The 22,334-nt window shown below is 48.4% G+C and overlaps 1 protein-coding gene across 1 annotated transcript in view; it reads right to left on the reverse strand.

Moving 5' to 3' along the window:
- Nucleotides 1–19,291, reverse strand: part of LOC105471704 (protein tyrosine phosphatase receptor type J) — a 190,809-nt gene extending 171,518 nt beyond the window's left edge. The window contains exon 1 of the mRNA XM_011724464.3: nt 19,140–19,291. Within this exon, the coding sequence (XP_011722766.2) occupies nt 19,140–19,235 (96 nt within the window). The 5' untranslated portion in view covers nt 19,236–19,291. The remainder of the gene's footprint in view (nt 1–19,139) is intronic.
- Between the last annotated feature and the right edge of the window lie 3,043 nt (nt 19,292–22,334).

The raw sequence follows: 22,334 nt of genomic DNA on the forward strand, positions 1-22,334 counted from the left end.
GTATTTTCCAACTCTGACATTCTTTGAGGGGATGATCCTCTTAAACTTCCTACTAGCAATCATTAACTACCAAGTTGCACGGCAATGAGCTCAGCTGGCTTGAGGCTAGTCAGACCATAAGGTCACATGTTTCATCCCTGAGGAAGGCTCTTGCTGTATTTCCTGAACTTCAGACTCTCTGTCCTCTCTAGGTAACATCCCTCCCTTCCCTGGCAGCTGCACCTCCAGCATGTATTTACCGAATAGGGCCTGAGATAGATTACTCAATTAGATCAGGGCAGACCTGTCCATATTCCTGGAAAAGCTCATCCAAGCAGGCGTCCTTTATGATCACTGGTAGCTGAAACAATAATAATGACAGCAGCTGGTGTGTACAGAGCACTTTCTGCATGCCAGGCACCTTGCCGGGGGCACTGCATACATTTTTTCATGGAATCTTGATCACAATCCTCTAAGGTATTTATTATCCCCATTTGGCACACAAGAAAATTCAAGCTTTGAAAGCTACTAAGTTGCTGCTGAACACAAAGCAATAGAAGCGAGATTACAGACAGGAGAACCACATACCTGGCTCTGGGCAAGTCCCTCCACCTCTCTGTGCCTCATCTCTAAAATGGGTGTGATAATTTTTTCAAGAACACAGTTTCGGGGCACATGTGGTAATTTAATACTTTCACACAACTTGTAAAGATCAAATCAATGTACTTGGGATACGTATCACCGTAAATATTTGTCTTTGCTTTATGCTAGAACCAAACCGTTCTCTTCTAGCTATTTTGAAATATACAGTAGATTACTGTAAACTGTAGTCACCCTACTGATCTAGCTAACGTGATGTCTTTAAAATGAACATAATAATTGTAAGGATAAAATGAGAGCCCAGCACACAGTATATGACAGTCCAGTGGATGTCTCAGAAAAACCTGATGAAATCTGGGTTAAAAAAAAAAAATCAAGGATTGAAGTTCTGACCAAGTCTACTCTACACTGTGCTAGGAGCTGTTTTTTGGCCTCACAAAGTGAAATATTCTTGGTAAGTCATGTGCACATCCCAGTTTTCAGAAAGCAAATCCTACCTCGCTCCATTCACCCCTGGCTGGCATCACCCTTGAGGTCAGTTTCTTCTCCTGCCTCTTTCCTGCTATTCTCAATGTCACTGGCTGGAAGGCATTCTCTCTCGTTTTACGCCCTGAGGCCTCTCCACACTCTAAAAGCTGAAAATTGCTCCAGGGAGCTGGTGGGAGGGGGAACTTGGCAGTGAATCTCTTTGTAACAGGATCTCCCTTTGACAGGGCATATCTCTTGTGTGGAAGGAACCTGGCCTCAAAGCTCCTAATAAAAGGTAAGCCTTTCCCTCAACTTCACAGCCCTTGCAGCAGAGCTTAGCACCACACCGTCAATCACATTAACACGGGGTTCCTTTCCCACCTAGACGGGCAAAGTATCAGCTACTCCCATTTTACAGAGTAGGGCTGAGGAGGAAGATGAGGCTGAAAACACTAGGAAGGAGCTCGACACCTAGGTGCCCAGACTGCAGCACAAACTCCGCCACAGCATCCCAAAAAAGGACTCAGTGAATGAGAGGGGAGTCGATGTGAACCCTCTTTTGAGCTCTGGCAACCTGGATGTTTGTCGCATGTGTAAACCTTGTTAGTTTAGACCTACGGTCCCACGGGGAGGAAGTCAGCTACCAGCATAAGGCTGATTCCATGAGAATGAGAGGACAGCCAGTCCCATCTAGTGAGACTGCCAGGGCACAGGCCATCCGCATCAGTACTTCAAAGCAAGTATTACCTACAGCAAGGGCAGTTTGCTCTTTAGGGGACATCTGCCAATATCTGGAGACATTTTGGTCTGTGGGGGAGGGGCGCTACTGGCACCTAGCAGGCAGAGGCCAGGGAGGCCGCAGGACACCGTATGGTGCACATAGGACAACCTCCCAAAACAGCAAGTTATCCAGCCCAAAATGTTAATAGGGCTGAGACAGAGAAACCATGTTCTGGAGGAAAAGAAGTTGTCCCCACTCACCCCAACCACATGGTGGGATAGGTGCAAGGCCTAAGTCAAATTCCAGGGAAGAGCGAAGGCTAAGCATTCTATGTGCATCTTCCAAAAGACATCAAAAGGCTGGTCCCAAACTCTGTGGCCAGATAGAAGCTGAGGGTCCGAGTCTTACCCCACGACACGTCCTCTTAAATAAGAGCTTCCACCCCTGCACCCCCATCTCCAACGATTTCTCTTCACACCATAGGATTTGGCGACTGCTCTACGCAACAATAGTCCCTGGCACTGAGGCTGACAGAAGTTGTTTGAACACCTTCAGGACAGGTCTCCCTGCACCCTGGGCACATGGCAACACTGGCCAGTGTTCTGCATCACTCTGCAGCCCCAAAGTCAGGAGATGTCGTGTTAACAAGGAGGGCTGAGGTGAGAGCAAATGTGCTCAGGCCTACTAAGTGCCGTGATCTGGACTGAGCGCCTTACATGCCTTCCCCCCATTTAAACCTAGTAACACAATGGCCTGGTTGTTACTACCCATTTTCCAGATGCAGTAACAGATTCTGAGAGGCTCAAATCAAGGCAGATAGCAGGGTCACACAGCTATAGGGGAAGAGCATGGAACTGGACACATGCTTCTGCTGACACCAAAGCACATGCCCTTTCTCATGTTCCTCTTTTCTTTTTTTTTTTTTTTGAGACGGAGTTTCATTCTTGTTGCCCAGGCTGGAGTGCAACGGCGTGATCTCGGCTTACCACAACCTCTGCCTCCCGGGCTCAAGCGCTTCTCCTGCCTCAGCCTCCCAAGTAGCTGGGATTACAGGCGCGCGCCACCACACCCTGTTAATTTTTGTATTTTTAGTAGAGACAGGTTTCACCATGTTAGTTAGGCTGGTCCCGAACTCCTGACCTCGTGATCCGCTCACCTCAGCCTCCTTTCAAAGTGCTGGGACTACAGGCACGAGCCACTGTGCCTGGCCCCCATGTTCCTCTTCTAATGGGACATCTTGAAGTTATGTCATCCACATGTGACTTCAATCTCTATGAAATCCCAAATAATTTACAACAGGAGGGCCCACACCCCAACATGATACCATGATATCACTTAATCTGGGTCAGACAGCCTTCTTACCACCTTACAGCTCCAGGATCTAAAATGCAAGACAAAGATACTCTTGTTTTCTGTGGCGTTGGGAATCATTTCACTCCTGCTGCATTAGGGCTCTGAGCATCCAAGGTCAACAAGTCACCCATCCTCACAGGAAGATGGCCTTCCCACCTGTGAGACTGGCCCAAGTCCAGCTGTCTGTCCTTCCTGGAGACTCAGACACTCCCTGGCCTATGGAGACCCTCCCATCCAGCTCCCTTGTGCCCCAAAGGAAGCCCACAACTAGCTGGCAGAGGTTCTGAGCCTCAGTTTCCTTCCCTGTATCTATGTCACAGGATTAAATGAGTTAATATGTACAATGTGCTGACAACAGTTCATGATAAATATTCAACTGACGGTAGCTACTATTGTGACTTTTATTATTCAATTTATCTTAAGGCAATCACCAGATGATGTGTTCAGAGATCTAATCACAAAGTCAACTGAACAGGGCCTATCATGGCAAAAAAAAAAAAAAATCTGGAAACAAACTAGAAGACTAATCACGGGACTTATTAGATAAATTAAGGTACCTCCACATAATGGAATGGATGCAACAGCTAACAGTTGCACAAAAGAAGAATATTTACTGGCAGGGGGAAATGCTTGTAATATACTGTCAGTCCTTCACAGATTGCCATACACTGACCCTGAGAATAGCAAGGAGCGCTCTCACACCCCCAGAGTCTGCGGGGTACAGATTTCTTGGTTGCGTACTGTACTGGTTGAAAAAAAATCCTGATGCAAATGTGGTATCTAGTCCATAATATGTCCATGGCTGTTTGCTTTCAAAAAACATTACAAAATAATTTCTACTGAGTAACAGTGACCCTCCAGCAAGACGCCTCCTTTTTATCCTGTGGCTTCCTGGGGTAGCCCTAGGGAGACATCCACCTCAATTGTTTTTTTTAAATTGTATTTATTTATTTATTTATTTATTTAGAGACAGAATCTCACTCTGTAGCCCAAGCTGAAGTTCAGTGGCACAACCTCGGTTCACTTCTGTCTCCAGGACTCAAGCAATCTCCGCCTCCAGGGCTCAAGCGATTCTCGTGCCTCAGCCTCCCAAGTAGCTGGGACTACAGGCGTGTGCCACCACTAATTTTTTGTATTTTAGTAGAGACAGGGTTTCACCACGTTGCCCAGGGTGGTGTCTAACTCCTGAGCTCGGGTGATCCGCCTGCCTCGGCCTCCCAAGGTGCTAGGATTACAGGTATGAGCCACCACGCCCGGCCCACCTCAACTGTTAAAAAATAAAAGATGTAAGTTACAAAGCACATGTAGGAGATTATCCTATTGTAATATAAACAGACAGACAGAACATGCATTTAAAAAGACAAGGATCTCCCACCAAAAAGGTACCAGGAGTTAACTTGGGCGAGTGGAGATTACAGGTAATTTTGCTTTCTTTTATTTATGTGTATTTTCAATCTTATATTTAAAAAAAAATGGCCGGGTGCAGTGGCTCATGCCTGTAATCCCAGCACTTTGGGAGGCTAAGGCGGGCAGACTGCCTGAGCTCAGGAGTTGGCGACCAGCCTGGACAACATGGTGAAACCCCGTTCCTACTAAAATAAAAAAAATTAGCTGCGTGTGGCAGCCTGCGCCTATAGTCCCAGCTACTTGGGAGGCTGAGGCAGAACTGCTTGAACCCGGGGGGCCGAGATCCCTTCACTGCTCTCCAGCCTGGGCAACAGAGCAAGACTCCCTCTCAAAAAAAAAAAAAAAAAAAAAAAGATGAACTGATTCATGGCAGTTGAATTAACCTGGAGATCAGGATCCTTCAGCCAGTTGGGCTAACAATCTCCAGAATTTTCATTCAGGCCCATGCAAATCAGTGTTGGAGCCTAGAGACGGCAGAGCCTAGAGGTCAGGCAGGGCTGAGCTGAGTCACCCACTATTCAGACCTCCCTCTCAGAGCCTCAGCTACTGGATGGTGGTCATTAAGTTCTCATTTAAACTATAGATGCAGGCCGGAAACAGTGGCTCACCCCTATAACCCCAGTACTTTGGGAGGCCAAGGTGGGAGGATCACTTGAGGTCAGGAGTTCAAGACCAGCCTGGCCAACATGATGAAACCCCGTCTCCACTAAAAATACAAAAACTAGCTGGGTGTGGTGGTGCACATCTGTAATCCCAGCTTCTCGGGAGGCTGAAGCAGGAGAATCACTTGAACCTGGGAGGTGGAGGCTGCAGGGAGCCGATATCACAACACTGCACCCCAGCCTGGGTGACAGAGCGAGACTCACCTCAAAAAGAAAACAAATAAACTACAAATGCAGTAGTGCTAGCTCTCTACCAAACCCATTTACCCAAGGAAAACACAACTCTGACCCATAGCTTGTTCACTAGGCTGGTCGCCCGAAGTTTCCAGAAAAGCAGCTATTTAAAGGCAGGCCTCCAAAGCTTTCAGTCGGCCCACTTCCCTTCCTGAAGTACCTCTCGAGAATGGTTCTTCCTGCACCACCTGCTGCAGGATGGTTTCCAGCTACACACAGGGACACTGACAATGCATAACTAGCGACTTTATACTGGTTTTTTTACTGTCTCTGGAAACAATCCACCTCCATCCCCCACCAGGCATTTTCCACCATTCCCTTCCCTGGAACAGTGACTTCCAGTGTTTTCTGGCGACAGTTGAACCCACGATAAGAAATTCATTTTAGGCCGGGCGCGGTGGCTCAAGCCTGTAATCCCAGCACTTTGGGAGGCCGAGACGGGCGGATCACGAGGTCAGGAGATCGAGACCATCCTGGATAACACGGTGAAACCCCGTCTCTACTAAAAAATACAAAAAACTAGCCGGGCGAGGTGGCGGGCGTCTGTGGTCCCAGCTACTCCGGAGGCTGAGGCAGGAGAATGGCATAAACCCGGGAGGCGGAGCTTGCAGTGAGCTGAGATCCGGCCACTGCACTCCAGCCTGGGCGACAGAGCCAGACTCAGTCTCAAAAAAAAAAAAAAAAAAAAAAAAAAGACATTCATTTTATATGCAATTTAGTACACATACACACCACACACACGCGCACATATATAACTGAAATGAGTTTTATGACACAATACTCACCAGCAAACTCTAATATTTTTACAATACTTACCAGCAAACTCTGATATTCTACCATTTTCTTAATGCTGGTCATAACTCACTAAATGGATTTTACGTCCCACAGTTTCAAATACACCGCCTTAGAGTATGTAAGTCTATGATTTGGTTTTCCAAACTTCACTTTAAGTGTGTACTTTCTGGAACATATTAGATTGGAACCATATACAAATACTAATATTCACAGGACCAAAAACAGTAATTTTATACGGTTCAACCTAATAATTATGTGTGAACCAAACTGGAGGACTCCACTGATTCGCCTCTTAAAAGCTAACTCTGAGTAATTCTTAAAAGTGGCCTATACATGGGCGCGGTGGCTCATGCCTGTAATCCCAGCACTTTGGGAGGCCAAGGCGGGTAGACCACGAGGTCAGGAGTTCCAGACCAGCCTGGCCAACATGGTGAAACCCCATCTCTACTAAAAATACAAAAATTAGCCAGGCGTGGTGGGCGGGCACCTGTAATGCCAGTTACTCAGGAGGCTGAGGCACAAGAATAGCTTGAACCCAGAAGGCAGAGGTTGCAGTGAGCTGAGATCGCACCACTGCACTTCAGCCTGAGCAACAGGGTAAGACTCTGTCTCAAAAAAAAAAAAAAAAAAAAAAAAGAGGTGGCCTATACTATGAATGTACACTATTATTATCGTGCAAAAGACAGATGACACCTGAATTGGACAAGTCAATTATAGCCACTCTGAGTCATACCTTTTTTAACGGGAATAACGATGACAAACTCAAGGATGTTGTGAGGATTGAACAAGCTCATATATGTGAAAGGGCCTTGTAAACTATAGTATAAGGTTAAAATTTTTTTTTTAATTTTTTAAATTGTAAATTATGCCAGTGTCTCAGCAAAACAAGATAATAAAACAGCAGCCAATATGTGTTGAGGGAGGCTGGGCGCAGTGGCTCACGCCTGTAATCCCAGCACTTTGGGAGGCCGAGGCGGGCGGATCACGAGGTCAGAAGATCGAGACCACCCTGGCTAACACGGTGAAACCCCATCTCTACTGAAAATACAAAAAAAAAATTAGCCAGGCATGGTGGCGGGCGCCTGCAGTCCCAGCTACTGGGAGGCTGAGGCAGGAGAATGGTGTGAACCCAGGAGGCGGAGCTTGCAGTGAGCCGAAATCGCGCCACCGCACTCCAGCCTGGGCGACAAAGCGAGACTCTGTCTCAAAAAAAAATATCTGTTGAGGGGTTTTTTTCATGCTAAGCATTTGTCATGCAGATCCATTTAATCTTCCACAGCAATCCTATAAAGTAGGGATTCTTGTTGTCCCCATTAAACAGATGAGGATAGAAGAGACTCCAAGCATTAGAAGGATGGGCCCAAGGTCACACAGGTAGGTGGAGAAGCTGCGTCTGACTCCAAAGCCCGTGCGTAAAGCACTGGCCAGCAATTTCCCTTCACACCCAGAACAATCTCGCCATAGTTCTCCATGTCCTGGCCACAGGAACAAGACCACGAGCCTGGTGTGCTCTCAGTGAGACAGGAAAACCTCCCCATGACACAATGACATGAAAATGCGCTGGCGCCTCGGCCAGCAGCAGGAAATGCACAATCACCTTGCTGCCGTGGAAACAGGTGGCAAGTCGGCACAGTCTCTCAGCCTCCCATCTCCCGCAATTACAGCCAAGGATTATGTCTTTAAACTTTCCCATTGGTAGCTTAAAATAACTCCTCTTGACCCCACAGAAAATGTACTGAGAGACAGGAGGCAGCCATAGCCAGAGCTGGCCAGGTCACAAGATAAAGAGAAATGCTCAAACCAATGCAAACAGAGCTCTATGGTATTTTTTTTAAAGGGACACAGTCAATATCCCCGTGTTCCTTTGGGGCTAGGAAGAGCCACTGGCCACTCTTCAGTCACGACTGGTGGTCACTTAATTTATTCAACTATGCACATTTGTCAAAAAGGAAATATTTAAATTGTGCTATCAGGGAAGTTCCACTGCTTCCTATTATACATTTTAATACATTTTTGTGTGTCTGTGTGTGTATCTGTAATACACACAATCCATCGTGGATTTAATCTCAAACCCAATTTAAGAGGTTTCATGGGGCTGGGTGTGGGGGCTCATGCCTGTAATCCCAACACTTTGGGAGGCCAAGGCAGGCAGATCACTTGAGGTCAGGAGTTCGAGACCAGCCTGGCCAACATGATGAAACTCTGTCTCTACTAAAACTACAAAAATTAGCCAGGCATGGTGGCGCATACTTGTAACCCCAGGCTGAGGCAGGAGAATCGCTTGAACCTCAGAGGCAAAGGTTGCAGTGAACCAAGATCATGCCACTGCAATCCAGCCTGGCGACAGAGCGAGACTCCATCTCAAAAAAAAAAGAGGTTTCATGGCATAATTTTGACAATTCATAATTATTGATAATTATGATGTTATGGCCTTTGCCCTAACTCTTCAGTAAATGGAATACCTCTCTCTTCTGATACACAAGTATCTATATTCACCTTTTTTTGTTACTTTAAAGGTAACATTATATATACATTGTTCTCTACATAGCCTTTTAATTTATTCAGATATCTTGGAGAGTATTTCCCGCTTGCACCTACAGCTGTAACTCATTCTTATAAATGACTGGCTAGTGTTTTTTGGTTAGTTTTTTTTTTGAGATGGAGTCTCACTCTGTTGCCCAGGCTGGAATGCAGTGGCACGATCAGAAATACTCTTCTGATCTAACTCTTCAGTAAAGGGAATACCTCGTGGTATTTTGTAAAATGCTGTCTTTATGTTTCCATATCCATTTACAAGGAATTTTAGCATAATATGATCACACGTAACTTCTCCAACTACCCTGTGTCAGAGGTACTCCTATTATTAGCATTTTTGGAATATGAACAGCAAGGATCAGAAAGGTCAAGATACCTGTCCACGATCACACAGCTAATGAGGTGGTAGAGCCAAGACTCCAACCAAGGAGTTCTCTTCCAAATTCTATGCTCTCTTCACCACCCTAGGGTCTTATTGATCTCTGAGTTCCTGAGGAACAAGGGCTACATCTAAAATAATCGGGAGGGGAAATGTGTTTGCAATACAAATGACAATCAAAGGACTAATTTCCAAAGAGCTTATACAAATTAAAAACAAAGATTATATCTATATCTCTGTATCTATAGATACAGTTTTTTTTGTTTGTTTGTTTGTTTGTTAATGAACAGGGAGTTAACCAAAAAACAAAAAATGGGGCCGGGCACAGTGGCTCACGCCTATAATCTCAGCACTTTGGGAGGCCGAGGCAGGTGGGTCACCTGAGATCAGGAGTTCAAGACCAGCCTAGCCAACATGGTTCTTAAGGAACAAATCCCAGCTCTATTAAAAATACAAAAAATTAGCTGAGCGTGGTGGCGCACGCCTGTAATCCCAGCTACTTGGAAGGCTGAGGCAGGAGAATCACTTGAACCTGGGAGGTGGAGGTTGCAGTGAGCCAAGATAACACCATTGCACTCCAGCCTGGACAACAAGAGCAAAACCCCGTCTCAAAAAAAAAAAAAAAAAGAAAGAAAACAAGAAAAAAAAGAAGCGGCACAGGCAAATGACCAAAAAAACTCAACTAACTCAAAATTAAAGATACAAATAAAAATAACAAGATATGGCCGGACACGGTGGCTCACGCCTGTAATCCCAGCACTTTGGGAGGCTGAGGCGGGTGGATCATGAGGTCAGGAGATGGAGACCATCCTGGCTAACACGGTGAAACCTTGTCTCTACTAAAAACATAAAAAATTAGCCGGGCGTGGTGATGGGCGCCTGCAGTCCCAGCTACTCGGAAGGCTGAAGCAGGAGAATGGCCTGAACCTGGGAGGCGGAGATCGCGCCACTGTACTCCAGCCTGGGCGACAGAGCGAGACTCCGTCTCAAAAAATAAATAAAAAATAAAAATAAACAAACAAGATACAATTTTTCACCTTTCAGACTAGCACACATGTAAAAATTCTCATTTCAGGTGAGAAGGTATGGAGAAACAGACACTCTGCAAACCTATGGATGCAGGTACAAACTGAGGTGACACTTCTGGAGGACAACCTGACAACAGCAATCACACTTGTAAATGCATGCATCTTCCAATCCTGTAACCCTGAAACTAGAAATTTACTCTACAGATACACTTGTGAAGGTTACAAGAAATATCAACCAGAGACATGAGGAAGTATGATTTGTGACAGGACAGGGAGGTGTACTAAAACAACTAAAGTATCTATTGATAGGAGAATGGTCAAATAAACTGTAGTAAATCCACACATCAAAACACTAGTCATGGTCAGCCACGGTGACTCACATCTGTAATCCCAGCACTTTGGGAGGCCGAGGTGGGTGGATCACTTGAGGTCAGGAGTTTGAGACCAGCCTGACCAACATGGTGAAACCCCGTCTCTACTAAAAATGCAAAAATTAGCCAGGTGTGGTGACACGTACCTGTAATCCCAGCTACTCAGGAGGTTGAGGCAGGAGAATTCCTTGAACCCGAGAGACAGAGGTTGCAGTGAGCCAAGATCGTGCCACTGCACTCCAGCCTGGGAGACAGAGTGAGACTCCATCTCAAAAAAAAAAAAAAAAAAAAAAACTAGCCATTCATTTATAAGAATAAGGCATAGCTATAGGTACAGGCAAGAAATGCTCTCCAAGATATCTTAATAAATTAAAATGCTATGTAGAGAACAATGTATATATAATGCTACCTTTAAAGTAACAAAAAAAAGGTGAATATAGATATTTGTGTGTATCACCTAGAAATTTTCTTTTTTTTTTTTTTTCCTGGAAAGAAACCAAGGATACCCACAGTAGTTCTCTTTGAAGAGGACCAGTAATTTTCTAACCTTATACAATTTCGGATTGGAGGTTTTTTAACCTGGGCTTCATGAACTGTTTTTAAAGAGTCTATGAAGCTGGGCACAGTGGCTCACGCCTGTAATCCTAGCACTTTAGAAGGCCAAGGTGAGTGGACTGCTTGACCTCAGGAGGTCGAGACCAGTCTGGGCAACATGGTGAAACCTCATTTCTACAAAAAATACGAAAATTAGCTGGGCATGGTGGCTCATGCCTATAGTCCCACCTACTTGGAGGGCTGAGGTGGGAGGATCACTTGAGCCCAGGAGGCGGAGGCAGCAGAGAGCCGAGATCCAAGATCACATCACTGCACTCCACACTGGGGTACAAACTGAGACCATGTCTCAAAAAACAAAAACCTCCTGAAATTGGATACAATATTGGAAGTATGTGCATTCCCTTCTGGGGAAGGATTCTTCCCTTTTACACACTCTCTACACTCTCTAAGGGTCTTGTACCTCTTCTCTTCCCCTCAAGAAAGATTCAAAACCACTGTGTTATAGGCTCCATAGTGATGTGAAGTTTGAATATTCACTCACTCATTTACTCAGAAACCACGAGATAACACTGGGCTAGACCCTGGCACAGGCATCCGGAAAAATATCACCCAACTCCTGCCCTGGAGACGCAGGTCGTTTGTAACACAATAACGACATTGTCCGCCCAAGTTTCAGAAATGGCAACAGGGGACAGCTTCCCTCTAACAGGAAGAAGGAAAAGTGGAACTGAAAATTATTTGCATGTTTAAAATTAGACCTTCTGTGGGAGCTGACACTGCTTCGTTTTCAAAATGCCCCCCCCCCCCCCCGCCCGCATCTGCTTACCCCTACCCCTCATCCTCATCCTGGCATTTACATGCCAGGGAAATTCTGAGACAATAGGATGACTGCAGCTATCACTAATAAGGAAGTAATAACAAACTTCCTACAGCCCCTATCCTCCGAGGGGTCACCAGTAAAGCCACTGGAAAACCAGCCATACAAAGTGGTAACAAAATTGCTCTGGGCTTCTCTGGTCTGAGATATTCACCACTTCCAGGGATCTCCACTTAGGGACTGGCTGTCCCTCGCATCACCATTCCTTCTCTGGCGAGTGGCAGCCCTTTCTCTGAAGGGGGCAGCAGGGATGTCGTTCACAGTCACATCCTACATCACAACTGTGACTGGTTGGTTGGTGTGATCTGAGTTGTATTGCCCAGTGACCAGTAAGACCCATGAAGACAGGCTCCTATTCCCCACCACGGCCTCTGCTCAGTGCCTGTCCCCCAGACTTCAGCAACTGATCATCTTTACAATCTGATCATAACCACATCATACTAACATTTTTTATTATTTAATAAAATAATAATTATTGACTCAATGTTTTTCTTTAGACCAACTTTTTATCATATTTAAACAAATTTATCATGATACCACATTTCACCTCATTCGAACTATAAAATCATGGACTTTTAGGAGGTCATTCTTTATTAAGACCCCCTAAAATAAACTATTTTTTATTTCTTTTTGAGACAGGGTATCACTCTGTTGCCCGGGATGGAGTACAGTGGCACTATCAAGGTTCACTGCAGCTTCAACCTCCCAGGGCTCAAGCCATCCTCCCAACTCAGCCTCTCAAGTAGCTGGGATCACAGGTCCACACCACCACGCCCAGCTAATTTTTTTTATAGACAAGACCTCACTTTGTTGTCCGGGCTGGTCTCAAACTCCTGGGCTCACCTGATCCTCCCACCTCTGCCTTCCAAAGTTGAGATTACAGGAATGAGCCACCCTGCCCAGCCAATAATTCTTAACATTAGAAAAAAAAAAAAGTATTGTGACTGAGCTCAGTTCATCTTGCACACACCCAGGGTTATTCCACACCACTCTGTGGAAAACACTTCATAAATATTTGTCATATGGGCCAGGCGCGGTGGCTCAGACTGTAATCCCAGCACTTTGGGAGGCCAAGGCAGGTGAATCGCCTGAGGTCAGGACAAAACCAGCCTGGCCAATGTGGTGAAACCCCGTCTCTAAAATACAAAAATTAGCCAGGCGTGATGGCACGTGCCTGTAGTCCCAGCTACTCGGGAGACTGAGGCAGGAGAATTGCTTGAACCCGGGAGGTGGAGGTTACAGAGAGCGGAGATCGTGCCATGCCCTCCAGCCCGAGCAACAGAGTGAGACTCCCTCTTAAAAAAAAAAAAAAAAAGTGATATGAACTAATGATCTGGGGCCTCATTTCTTCTCTCCAAGTAACAGCAGCAGCCACAACTAGCAGATGGGCCTTGCTTTAGGTGTTACGTAGCAATTCCTCTTCCATCTCATTTGATCCTCTCAACCACCCAGTGAAGCAGGAAGTGTTAGTCCCATTTTCCAGATAAGGAAATGAGAAGTCACAGAAGTTAAGTGACTTGCTGAGTTTATGCAGCTACTAAGTGGCTGAGAAAAGACCCAAACCCAAGTCTTTCCATCCCAGACCCCAATCTATCTCCACAAAGGCAGACTTGCCTTGTAAACTGAGGCCCCAAAGAAATATAAGCAGGAAGGAGGCACCTGGGTTCTCTGTGTTACAAATGGAGCAGATTATACAGGGTTTAGGACACAAAGAACCCAAAATAAAGGTAGCATGTCCTTGTAGTCCTGGCTACTTGGGAGGCTGAGGTGGGAGGATCAACTGAGCCCAAGAGTTCGAGTCCAGCCTGGGCAACACACCAAGACTGTCTAAAAAATATCTGGGACAGGTGCGGTGGCTCAGGCCTGTAATCCCACTTTGGGAGGCCGAGGTGGGCGGATCACCTGAGGTCAGGAGTTCAAGATCAGCCTGGCCAACATGGTGAAACCTCATCTCTATTAAAAATACAAAAATTAGCTGTGCATGGTGGCGCACATCTGTAATCCCAGCTACTCGGGAGGCTGAAGCAGGAGAATCACTTGAAATCAGGAGGTGGAGATTGCAGTGAGCTGAGATCACGCCACAGCACCCCAGACCAGGCAACAGAATGAGACTTCATCTCAAAAATAAATAAATAAATAAATACATGTCTGTCGCCTCCTCTCTCTCTCTCTTTTTTTCTTTTTTTTTTTTTTTTGAGATGGAGTCTCGCTCTGTCGCCCAGGCTGTAGTGCAGAGGCTGGATCTCAGCTCACTGCAAGCTCCGCCTCCCGGGTTTAGGCCATTCTCCTGCTTCAGCCTCCCGAGTAGCTGGGACTACAGGCGCCCGCCTTTTTTACTAGAAGACGGGGTTTCACCGTGTTAGCCAGGATGGTCTCGATCTCCTGACCTTGTGATCCGCCCGTCTTGGCCTCCCAAAGTGCTGGGATTACAGGCTTGATCCACCGCACCCGGCCGTCGCCTCATCTCTTAGCTGCCCACAGAAAACCTTCTCCATGACTTTTTACAACACAGGACGGTAAATTGGGGCAGTGGAGACATCATCCCTGGCTCTGCCACGTAGTAGTTATGCATCTACAGTAAATTATTTTTGTCTTTTTTTTTTTTAATTTCTCTGTGGAGATTCCAGAAGTATACAATTAAGTTCTGAACCTCAATCTTCTCTCAGATAAAATAAAAATATGGCTGGGTGCAGTGGCTCATGCCTGTAATCCCAACACTTTGGGAAGCCGAGACTGGCAGATCACTTGAGCCCAGGAGTTCAAGACCAGACTGGGCAACATAGCGAGACACCATCTCTATTAAAAAAAAAAAAATTAGCCAGGAATGGTAGCACACGCCTTTAGTCCCAGCTTGAGAGGCTGAAACGAGAGGAGCCCTTGAGCCCAGGACGTTGGAGTTGCAGTGAGTTACGTTTGCACCACTGCACTCCAGCCTCGGTGACAAAGCAAGACCCTGTCTCTTAAAAACAAAACTAGGCCGGGTGCGGTGGCTCACGCTTGTAATCCCAGCACTTTCGGAGGCCAAGGTGGGTGGATCATGAGGTCAGGAGATCAAGACCATCCTGGCAAACATGTTGAAACCCTGTCTCTAATAAAAATCCAAAAATTAAAAATTAACTGGGCTTGGCGGCACGTGCCTGTAATCCCAGCTACTTGGGAGGCTGAGGCAGCAGAGTCCCTGGAACCGGTAAGGCAGAGGTTGCAGTGAACTGAGATCACGCCACCATACTCCAGCCTGGCAACAGAGCTAGACTCCATCTCAAAAACAAACAAACAAAAAAAAAAAGTGGGGTACAGCGACTCACGCCAGTAATCCCAGCACTTTTGGGAGGCCAAGGCAGGTAGATCACCTATGGTCAGGAGTTCAAGACCAGCCTGGCCAACATGATGTAACCCCGTCTCTACTAAAAATACAAAAAGTAGCCAGGTGTGGTGGCACATGCCTGTAATCCCAGCTACTCGGGAGACTGAGGGAAGAGAATCAACTGAACCCAGGAGGTGGAGGTTGTGGTGAGCCAAGATTGCACCACTGCACCCAGCCTGGGTGACAGAGTGAGACTCCCTCTCAAAAAAAAAAAACAAAAAACAAAAAACAAAACAAAACAAAAAAAAAAAAACAACAGCACCTATCTCTTGGTATTTCTGAAATGGCCAAATGAGATAATGCATTAAAACCCTTAGCACAGTGCCTGTCATGCATAATGTTACCTATTAATTATAATATCATCAGTGGCATTATATTAGAAGGGAAATACACAGAAAATTGCCTCTTATCCTGCACTCAAAATAATTCCCTAGCCCAAGAAGTGAATGAACTGAGAAGTAATTACTGATGATCCTCTGGCTACACCCAGGCCTACGGTCATTCAGCCACTCTGCCTCAGCCCCAACCCCAAGCAAAAATTACTTTTAGGAGCTAAATAACCCCTTTCCTGACCAAAATTGCTCATTCGGAAGCCACGATCCTCACTGCTTAGGAAAGCTTGGGTATTCCACGGTTATCTTTATCCTGGGGCCGAACTTGAAGTCAGCTCAAAGTCACGGTCTAACCATAAACCAATTTGCTCTGTTTTCGTAAACTGTCTGCAAACAAAACATAATCATCTGGTCTTCCCGTTGTTCTGAAGCAAAACAAAAATATTTAAAGTCACTCATATGAGAATCTAACAAGCAGTTTAAAGAGGAGTCAAAACATATTTTGTACTCTGGATGGAACAGGTAAGGAATCAGGCTTAGGGATTAGCCATGATAGATAATAAACCCAGTTATTATTCACCAGGAAACAAGAAAGTGAAGATAAAACAAAACCAAAACACTACAAGACCAATAAAACAGCTATTAGTCACCAGCTTTTTTTTCATTTATTCTTTTAAAATCAGCCCACATCAAGCTGATTTCTTAAAGAACCTGTCAGGATTAAATTTCTCAAGAGAAGGAAGCAGGAGGAAATCTGCTTTGTCACATTGCCTAAAACATACCCACAAACCAAAACTAGTGTGCAGAACTGCTATGAGAATGGGAGGAGTCAGACACTGCAACCAGCAAAGTCCTCATGTTGGAATCATCTCTGACCGTCCTTCCTGTCTTAGAAAAGGGGAATGAGATGCCAGTTCAAAAACTGCTTTTCCGGGCCTGCGAAGTACTGAGCCTACCAGCATCTCAGCTTTCCAGCTTCCACATCCGCCCTTATTAATGTCCAAACAGAGCTGTGTCTTTTCCATGACTTGTCCATTTGTTTAACCTGGTATAGTTGATTCCATTTTATAACACACACACGAGCACATACACACACAATCCAGGCCTCAGAAAACCAGTCGGCTTTTAGGAAGGTAGTCACATACTCTTGTTTCCTAAACAAACTTCAGAAGTATCTCAAATTTGATTCGACTTTGAAAAATTCCATTCACACCCACCATTTTGAGAAGACACAGTGATATGTCGCTATCATTAAAAGTAAGATCAAAGTGAAAACACAGAAAAAAAAAAACAGCACTTTGAAAATACAAGGCCCAGGCAGGTGACCCAGGTTCCCAACTTGTCTTCTCTAATGCTTTGCTGGGTGACTTCTGCCTGCTCCCTGTCTTCTCTGGACCTCAATATCCTCATCTAAGAGCTCTGAGGGGTTTCAGCTATCTTGAAAGTCTGGTCCAGCTCAAAAAGGCACTGATTCCCTGAAATATCCATTATCAAAATGAACTGCTGAATGTGGATTTTGAAGATGCTTCTTCTGAGAGCCTTTTAGATTTCCTATTTCATAATGTATCCAAAAAAAAAAAAAAAAAAAAGAAGAGAGTCCTTTTGAGGTTCTACAGAACAAACCATAGAGGAAGGAAATATTTAAATACAGGACAAGTGTAGAGTGGCAATATGCTAATGAAATACAAGGAAGGATTGAGCAAGCAATAAATTTACCCAAGAAACTTTTTGCTGATTGAAAGCACAGCCAGCAACCAGTATGGCGGGAGCAAAACAAAAAATTATATTTATAATTTAAAATTTTTTTTGCTGAAGCGAAAAAATAAATTACATATCTATTTAAAAATAAATGAAGCTTTAAGTTGGGGGGTTTTCTGTTTTTTGTTTTTTGGGGGTTTTTGTTTGTTTTAGCATAAACTTTGATACAAGAAATCTTCAAATGCAAGGCTTTTTTAACTTCAGACACTGCTTCCCTGAATTTCCTTGCATGGTCAGGGAGAAGACAGCCCCCCCACACACTGTACCTTAATAATGAGAATCCCATCTGGAAACCCTTAATATTTACAAAGCTCTTTTAGACATTGGCCAGTGGAAGCCCCTCAAACAATTCCATCGGGAAGGGGGTGCTACACCCATTCTACAGATGCTGTTAACTGAGGGTAGAGGAGCCCTGAAGAGGAAGTCCAGCCCTGGGGCCTGGACCTGGAGCCAGTCTCCTGACATCTACTCCAAGGTTCTCTGCAGGAGGTCACATTGCCTTCCGGCCCCCAGGAAAGCCTGTGCAGAACTTGCTGAGGAAACTGCGAGAGACCCGTGGATGCCGAGGGTCTCGCAGCCCCTAGGCCCAAGCCCCTTTCTCCTACTGCCTGCTGGGCGGCATAGCTGCCCCAGGGAGATGCTTCTGCTCTCTCCTGTATTCAAGCTGGAGAAGTTTTCCCTGAAACCAGGTTCCATCCCCAGTCAATAACTCATTTCCTCAGAGATGGTGTCTGTATAAACCAAGCAAGATGGTCATTTGCAGAAACGCATAGCAGGGCAGCCCCAGGCCACTTCCCCTGCGGGTTCAAACCCCGATAGGCTCCAGAGGCTGAGAGAACGCGCCCGCTGGCTCAGCTCCCATGGCACGGGCTGGGTGCTCCGCTCTTTCACTTCTCTTCCTCAGTTCCCCATCTGTGAAATGGGAATGCCCCTCAGCTGCCCTGCCTCACCCCCTATGGAAATGCCAGGAAGGGGAAAGGTCGGTCACCAAAACGCCAGGGACAGCATTATCCGAAAAGTGAAGCAAGACAAGAGGGCGGGGGTGGGGTGGGGACGGTGAGCCGGCGCCCACAAAGCACGAATTAAACACCCATGAAATCAAGCACGACGCCAAAAGGGCCGGCTACCTTGAGAAAAGCCAGCGTTCGGCCACCTCTTCCCCGGCCTGGGAACTTTCCCCAGAAACAGCGCCCTCGGCCCCGAGTCCCGTGCCTCGCCCAGGGCCCCACTGCCCAGCGCCCGGCCCTGCCCTGGCGCCCCCGCCGCCCCTCGGGCCCCTGCAGGCCGGGTCGGAGGTGGGTCGGCAAAGGCTCGGCCAGGCCGCCCGGCACTGCGTCCCCAGACCTCCGCAAACACGCCCCCTCCGGCCGCCTCGGGCTGGCAAGCCGGGCCCGTGCCGGCCAGATGTGCCCAGCGCCGGGAAGAGCCGGGCCGGGGACGGCCTGGAACCCGCGCGGAGGCTTTCCCCGGGAGGCTCGGGCACCGCGGAACCCGGATCCCGCCTCCCTCCCCCTGATCCTGGGCAGCCGGAAAAGGGCTCGGTCGCCGGCGTGCGAGGCCGGCCGGGGTCCCCGCAAGCCGCCTTCAAGAGGGGGATCCGAGGATCCGGACCCTCGCCCCCTTCCACGGAACCCCCCAGGCGGGGTACTCCCAGGCAGGTGCAGGCAATGCCAGTCCCGCCCCAGCCTCCTGGCCCCCGCCCGAGCCCACCCGGCGCTTACCTGGCCCAGGCGCAGCAGCAGCAGCAGCAGCGGCAGCGCCCAGCGCAGCCCGGGTGAGCGCGGAGGCAGCCGCGCCTCCCGCGCCGCCGGCTTCATGCCCCGCGCGCCCTGGAACGTGCCCGGGACGCGCGAATCGGGCCCCGCCGTGCGCCCGAGCCCGGGCACCGTCGTCGCCGCCTCCTGCCGCCTCCTCCTCCGCCAGCCCGTCCGCCTCGTCCCCGCTCCGCCCGCCCCGGGCTTCCCCGGGGACATGGCAGCGGCGGCGGCGGCCGCGGCCACACGCCGGAGCCTGGCGCGGCTGCCGCGGGGGGGCCGCGTCCCTGAGCGCGCAGGGGCTTCGCGGGGCGGAGCGAGCGGCGCCCACCCCCAGCGCGCGGCTCCCCGGTCCCGGCTCCCGCGGCTGCTCCCGCTGCCTCCTCCGCGCGTCATGCGGCTGGGGCTGCAGGGAGCCGCGGCGAGCGCTCGGCCCCCTCCCTTCCCCTCCCCCTCTGAATATTCATCGCTTCCTCCCGCCCCGGCCGGCCCGGTGGCTGCCGAGCTCCGCAGCCCCTCGCCGCCGCCCGCCGCTGCCCCCGCCCCCTCCGAGCCGGCCGCGGCTCTCCTCCCGCGGGCAGAGGAAGCGCCCCCGCCTCGCCCGCCCCTCCGCCCAGCCCTCCCACATTCCTGGGACTTCAAGCCCGGGACCAGGCTCCGTGGCTCTAGCGCCTCGAGCCGGCACCCCTCAGGACGGGCTCCCCTTCTCTCACCCGGTCCACGGCGCCGCGCCGGGTTCGGGTAGGCAGAGGTTGACCGAGACCCCTGCTGAGAGCGCAACCAAGCCTTATTGTATACAGCATCCCGGCGAAGGCGCGCTTGACCTGTCCCTGGGTGGGCTTGGGGGTGCGTGAACCCAGAAATTGTAGGAGGCACGCTGTACATTGTGTTCTGTCCCCCAGACCCCGAGCGCCGGCCAGGGAGGCAGAGAGCCCAGTAGAAGCCAGTCCAGGGATTAGAACCCCAGCGGTGGCATATGGTGGACCGGGCTCTGCTGGCAGTACCAGCTCTGTGAACTCTGGAGACGCATTTCTCCTCTCTGGCCGCCCCCACACCCACCTCTCCTCCCGTGTGAAATAAAGATCGTACTAGGACCTGTGGAGAGAGAGGTCCACTGCACTCACGATTAGACGGGACAGTGGTTAGTAAAGTCCTAAATACCTAGCCTGACACATCGTGGGACTCCACATATGTTAGCTCTTCTGGAAGCTTTCATCACGTTGTTAAAGAGGTCCATGAACTGACAGGAGTTAAAAATCACAGCAGATATTACTCCTGCGCCCATGCACAGAGGAAGACGCTAGGATCAGGGAGGCTAAGCCACTTGCCCAGGAGAAGCCGCGAGAGAAAGGGCCAAACCAGAGAGTGCTAAGGAGGAAGAGGTTAATTCCAACCAGGAGAGAGGTGACACCTGAGCTGGGCTTTGAAGGATGGGTTGAGTTTCACCAGGCCAGTAGAGGGGAGAAGTGTCTCAGGAGGTGGGGCCAATTTGGCAGAAAAGAGGCAGCAGATGCTTCAAGCTTGGCCTTGGGAGAAACAGGAATGGGAGGCTGGGGGATTCATACAGGGAGAGACTTCAAAGGCCAGGATAATGAGTCTAGGCTGGATTCTGTGTGCAGACCACCAGGTGGCCAACGCTACCTCCAGACACCCCTTGGGTCTCAGGTTACCATCTACAAGATGGAAACACACATTCACGTACAGGGTCTACGTGGCTCCCACCAGACGACACACCCAGAGAAGCACTAAGGATAAAGAAACTTGGCCGAGCCGCAGGATGGCTCACGCCTGTAATCCCAGCACTTTGGGAGGCCGAGGTGAGTGGACCACCTGAGCTCAGGCGTTTGAAACCAGCCTGAACAACAGAGTGAAACCCAGTTTCTACAAAAAATACAAAAATTAGCCGGGTGTGGTGGCACACGGCTGTAGACTAAGCTACCTGGGAGGCCAATGCAAGGATGGCTTGAACCTAGGCTGCAGTGAACCAAGATGGCGACATTGCACTCCAGCCTGGGGAATAAGGTGAGACCATGTCTCAAAAAAAAAAACAGGCTGGGCGTGGTGGCTCACACCACGCCTGTAACCCCAGCACTTTAAGAGGCCAGGGCAGGCAGATCATTTGAAGTCAGGAGTTCGAGACTAGCCTGGCCAACATGGGGAAAACCCATCTCTACTAAAAATACAAAAATTAGCTGGGCGTGATGGCGCGCCTGTAATCTCAGCTACTTGGGAGGCTGAGGCAGGAGAATCGCTTGAACCCGGGAGGCAGAGGTTGCAGTGAGCCAAGATTGCGCCACTGCACTCCAGCCTGGGTGACAGAGTGAGATTCCATCTCAAAAAAAAAAAAAAAGAAACCTTACCTATGGGCTTACACACCTTGCCACCTTTCATTTAAACACTGTGTAATTATCATAATTTACAAGGATTTTTGTTCCTCCGTGCCTCCTCCCCTCTTAAGCCAGAGACATAAAAGGTGTTCATGTCCATGATACCCAGAGGGAAGGAAAGCTTGATTTAAGATGCTACCAGGGGGCTGGGCGCAGTGGCTCACACCTGTAATCCCAGCACTTTGGGAGGCCAAGGCGGGCGGATCACCTGAGGTCGGGAGTTCGAGACCAGCCTCACCAACATGGAGAAACCCTGTCTCTACTGAAAATATAAAATGAGCTGGGCGTGGTGGCGCATGCCTGTAATCCCAGCTACTTGGGAGGCTGAGGCAGGAGAATCACTTGAACCCAGGAGGCAGAGGTTGCGGTGAGCGGAGATCACGCCATTGCACTCCAGCCTGGGCCACAAGAGTGAAACTCCATCTCAAAAAAAAAGATGCTATTAGGTAGCCACGGATGATTGCCAATTATACAAAAGAAAAGAAGAAGATGCTAGTAGGTCTGCAGGCTGCCTCAGATCCTCACAGACCCTACAGACCCTACAAACCCTGAAGACCGGCCCAGGTCTCCACAGATTCATGACTTGGGTCGGCAAACAGCCCTGTGAACTCCTGCACGCCCTTCAGTTTTCTCCTGGGTAAAATGTATGCCCAGCTTAAGTATTGGTTGGAGCTGGATTTTGCCACTGCACGGTGATGAAACAGAATAAACAGCCTTTGCAGGAAAGGGAGTGAAGACCTGAGTAATAAACTACCTCTTCAGCCATAAACAGATC

This window comes from Macaca nemestrina, chromosome 12 (genome assembly GCF_043159975.1).
Source record: "Macaca nemestrina isolate mMacNem1 chromosome 12, mMacNem.hap1, whole genome shotgun sequence".
In the NCBI taxonomy this organism is placed as follows: Eukaryota; Metazoa; Chordata; class Mammalia; order Primates; family Cercopithecidae; genus Macaca; species Macaca nemestrina.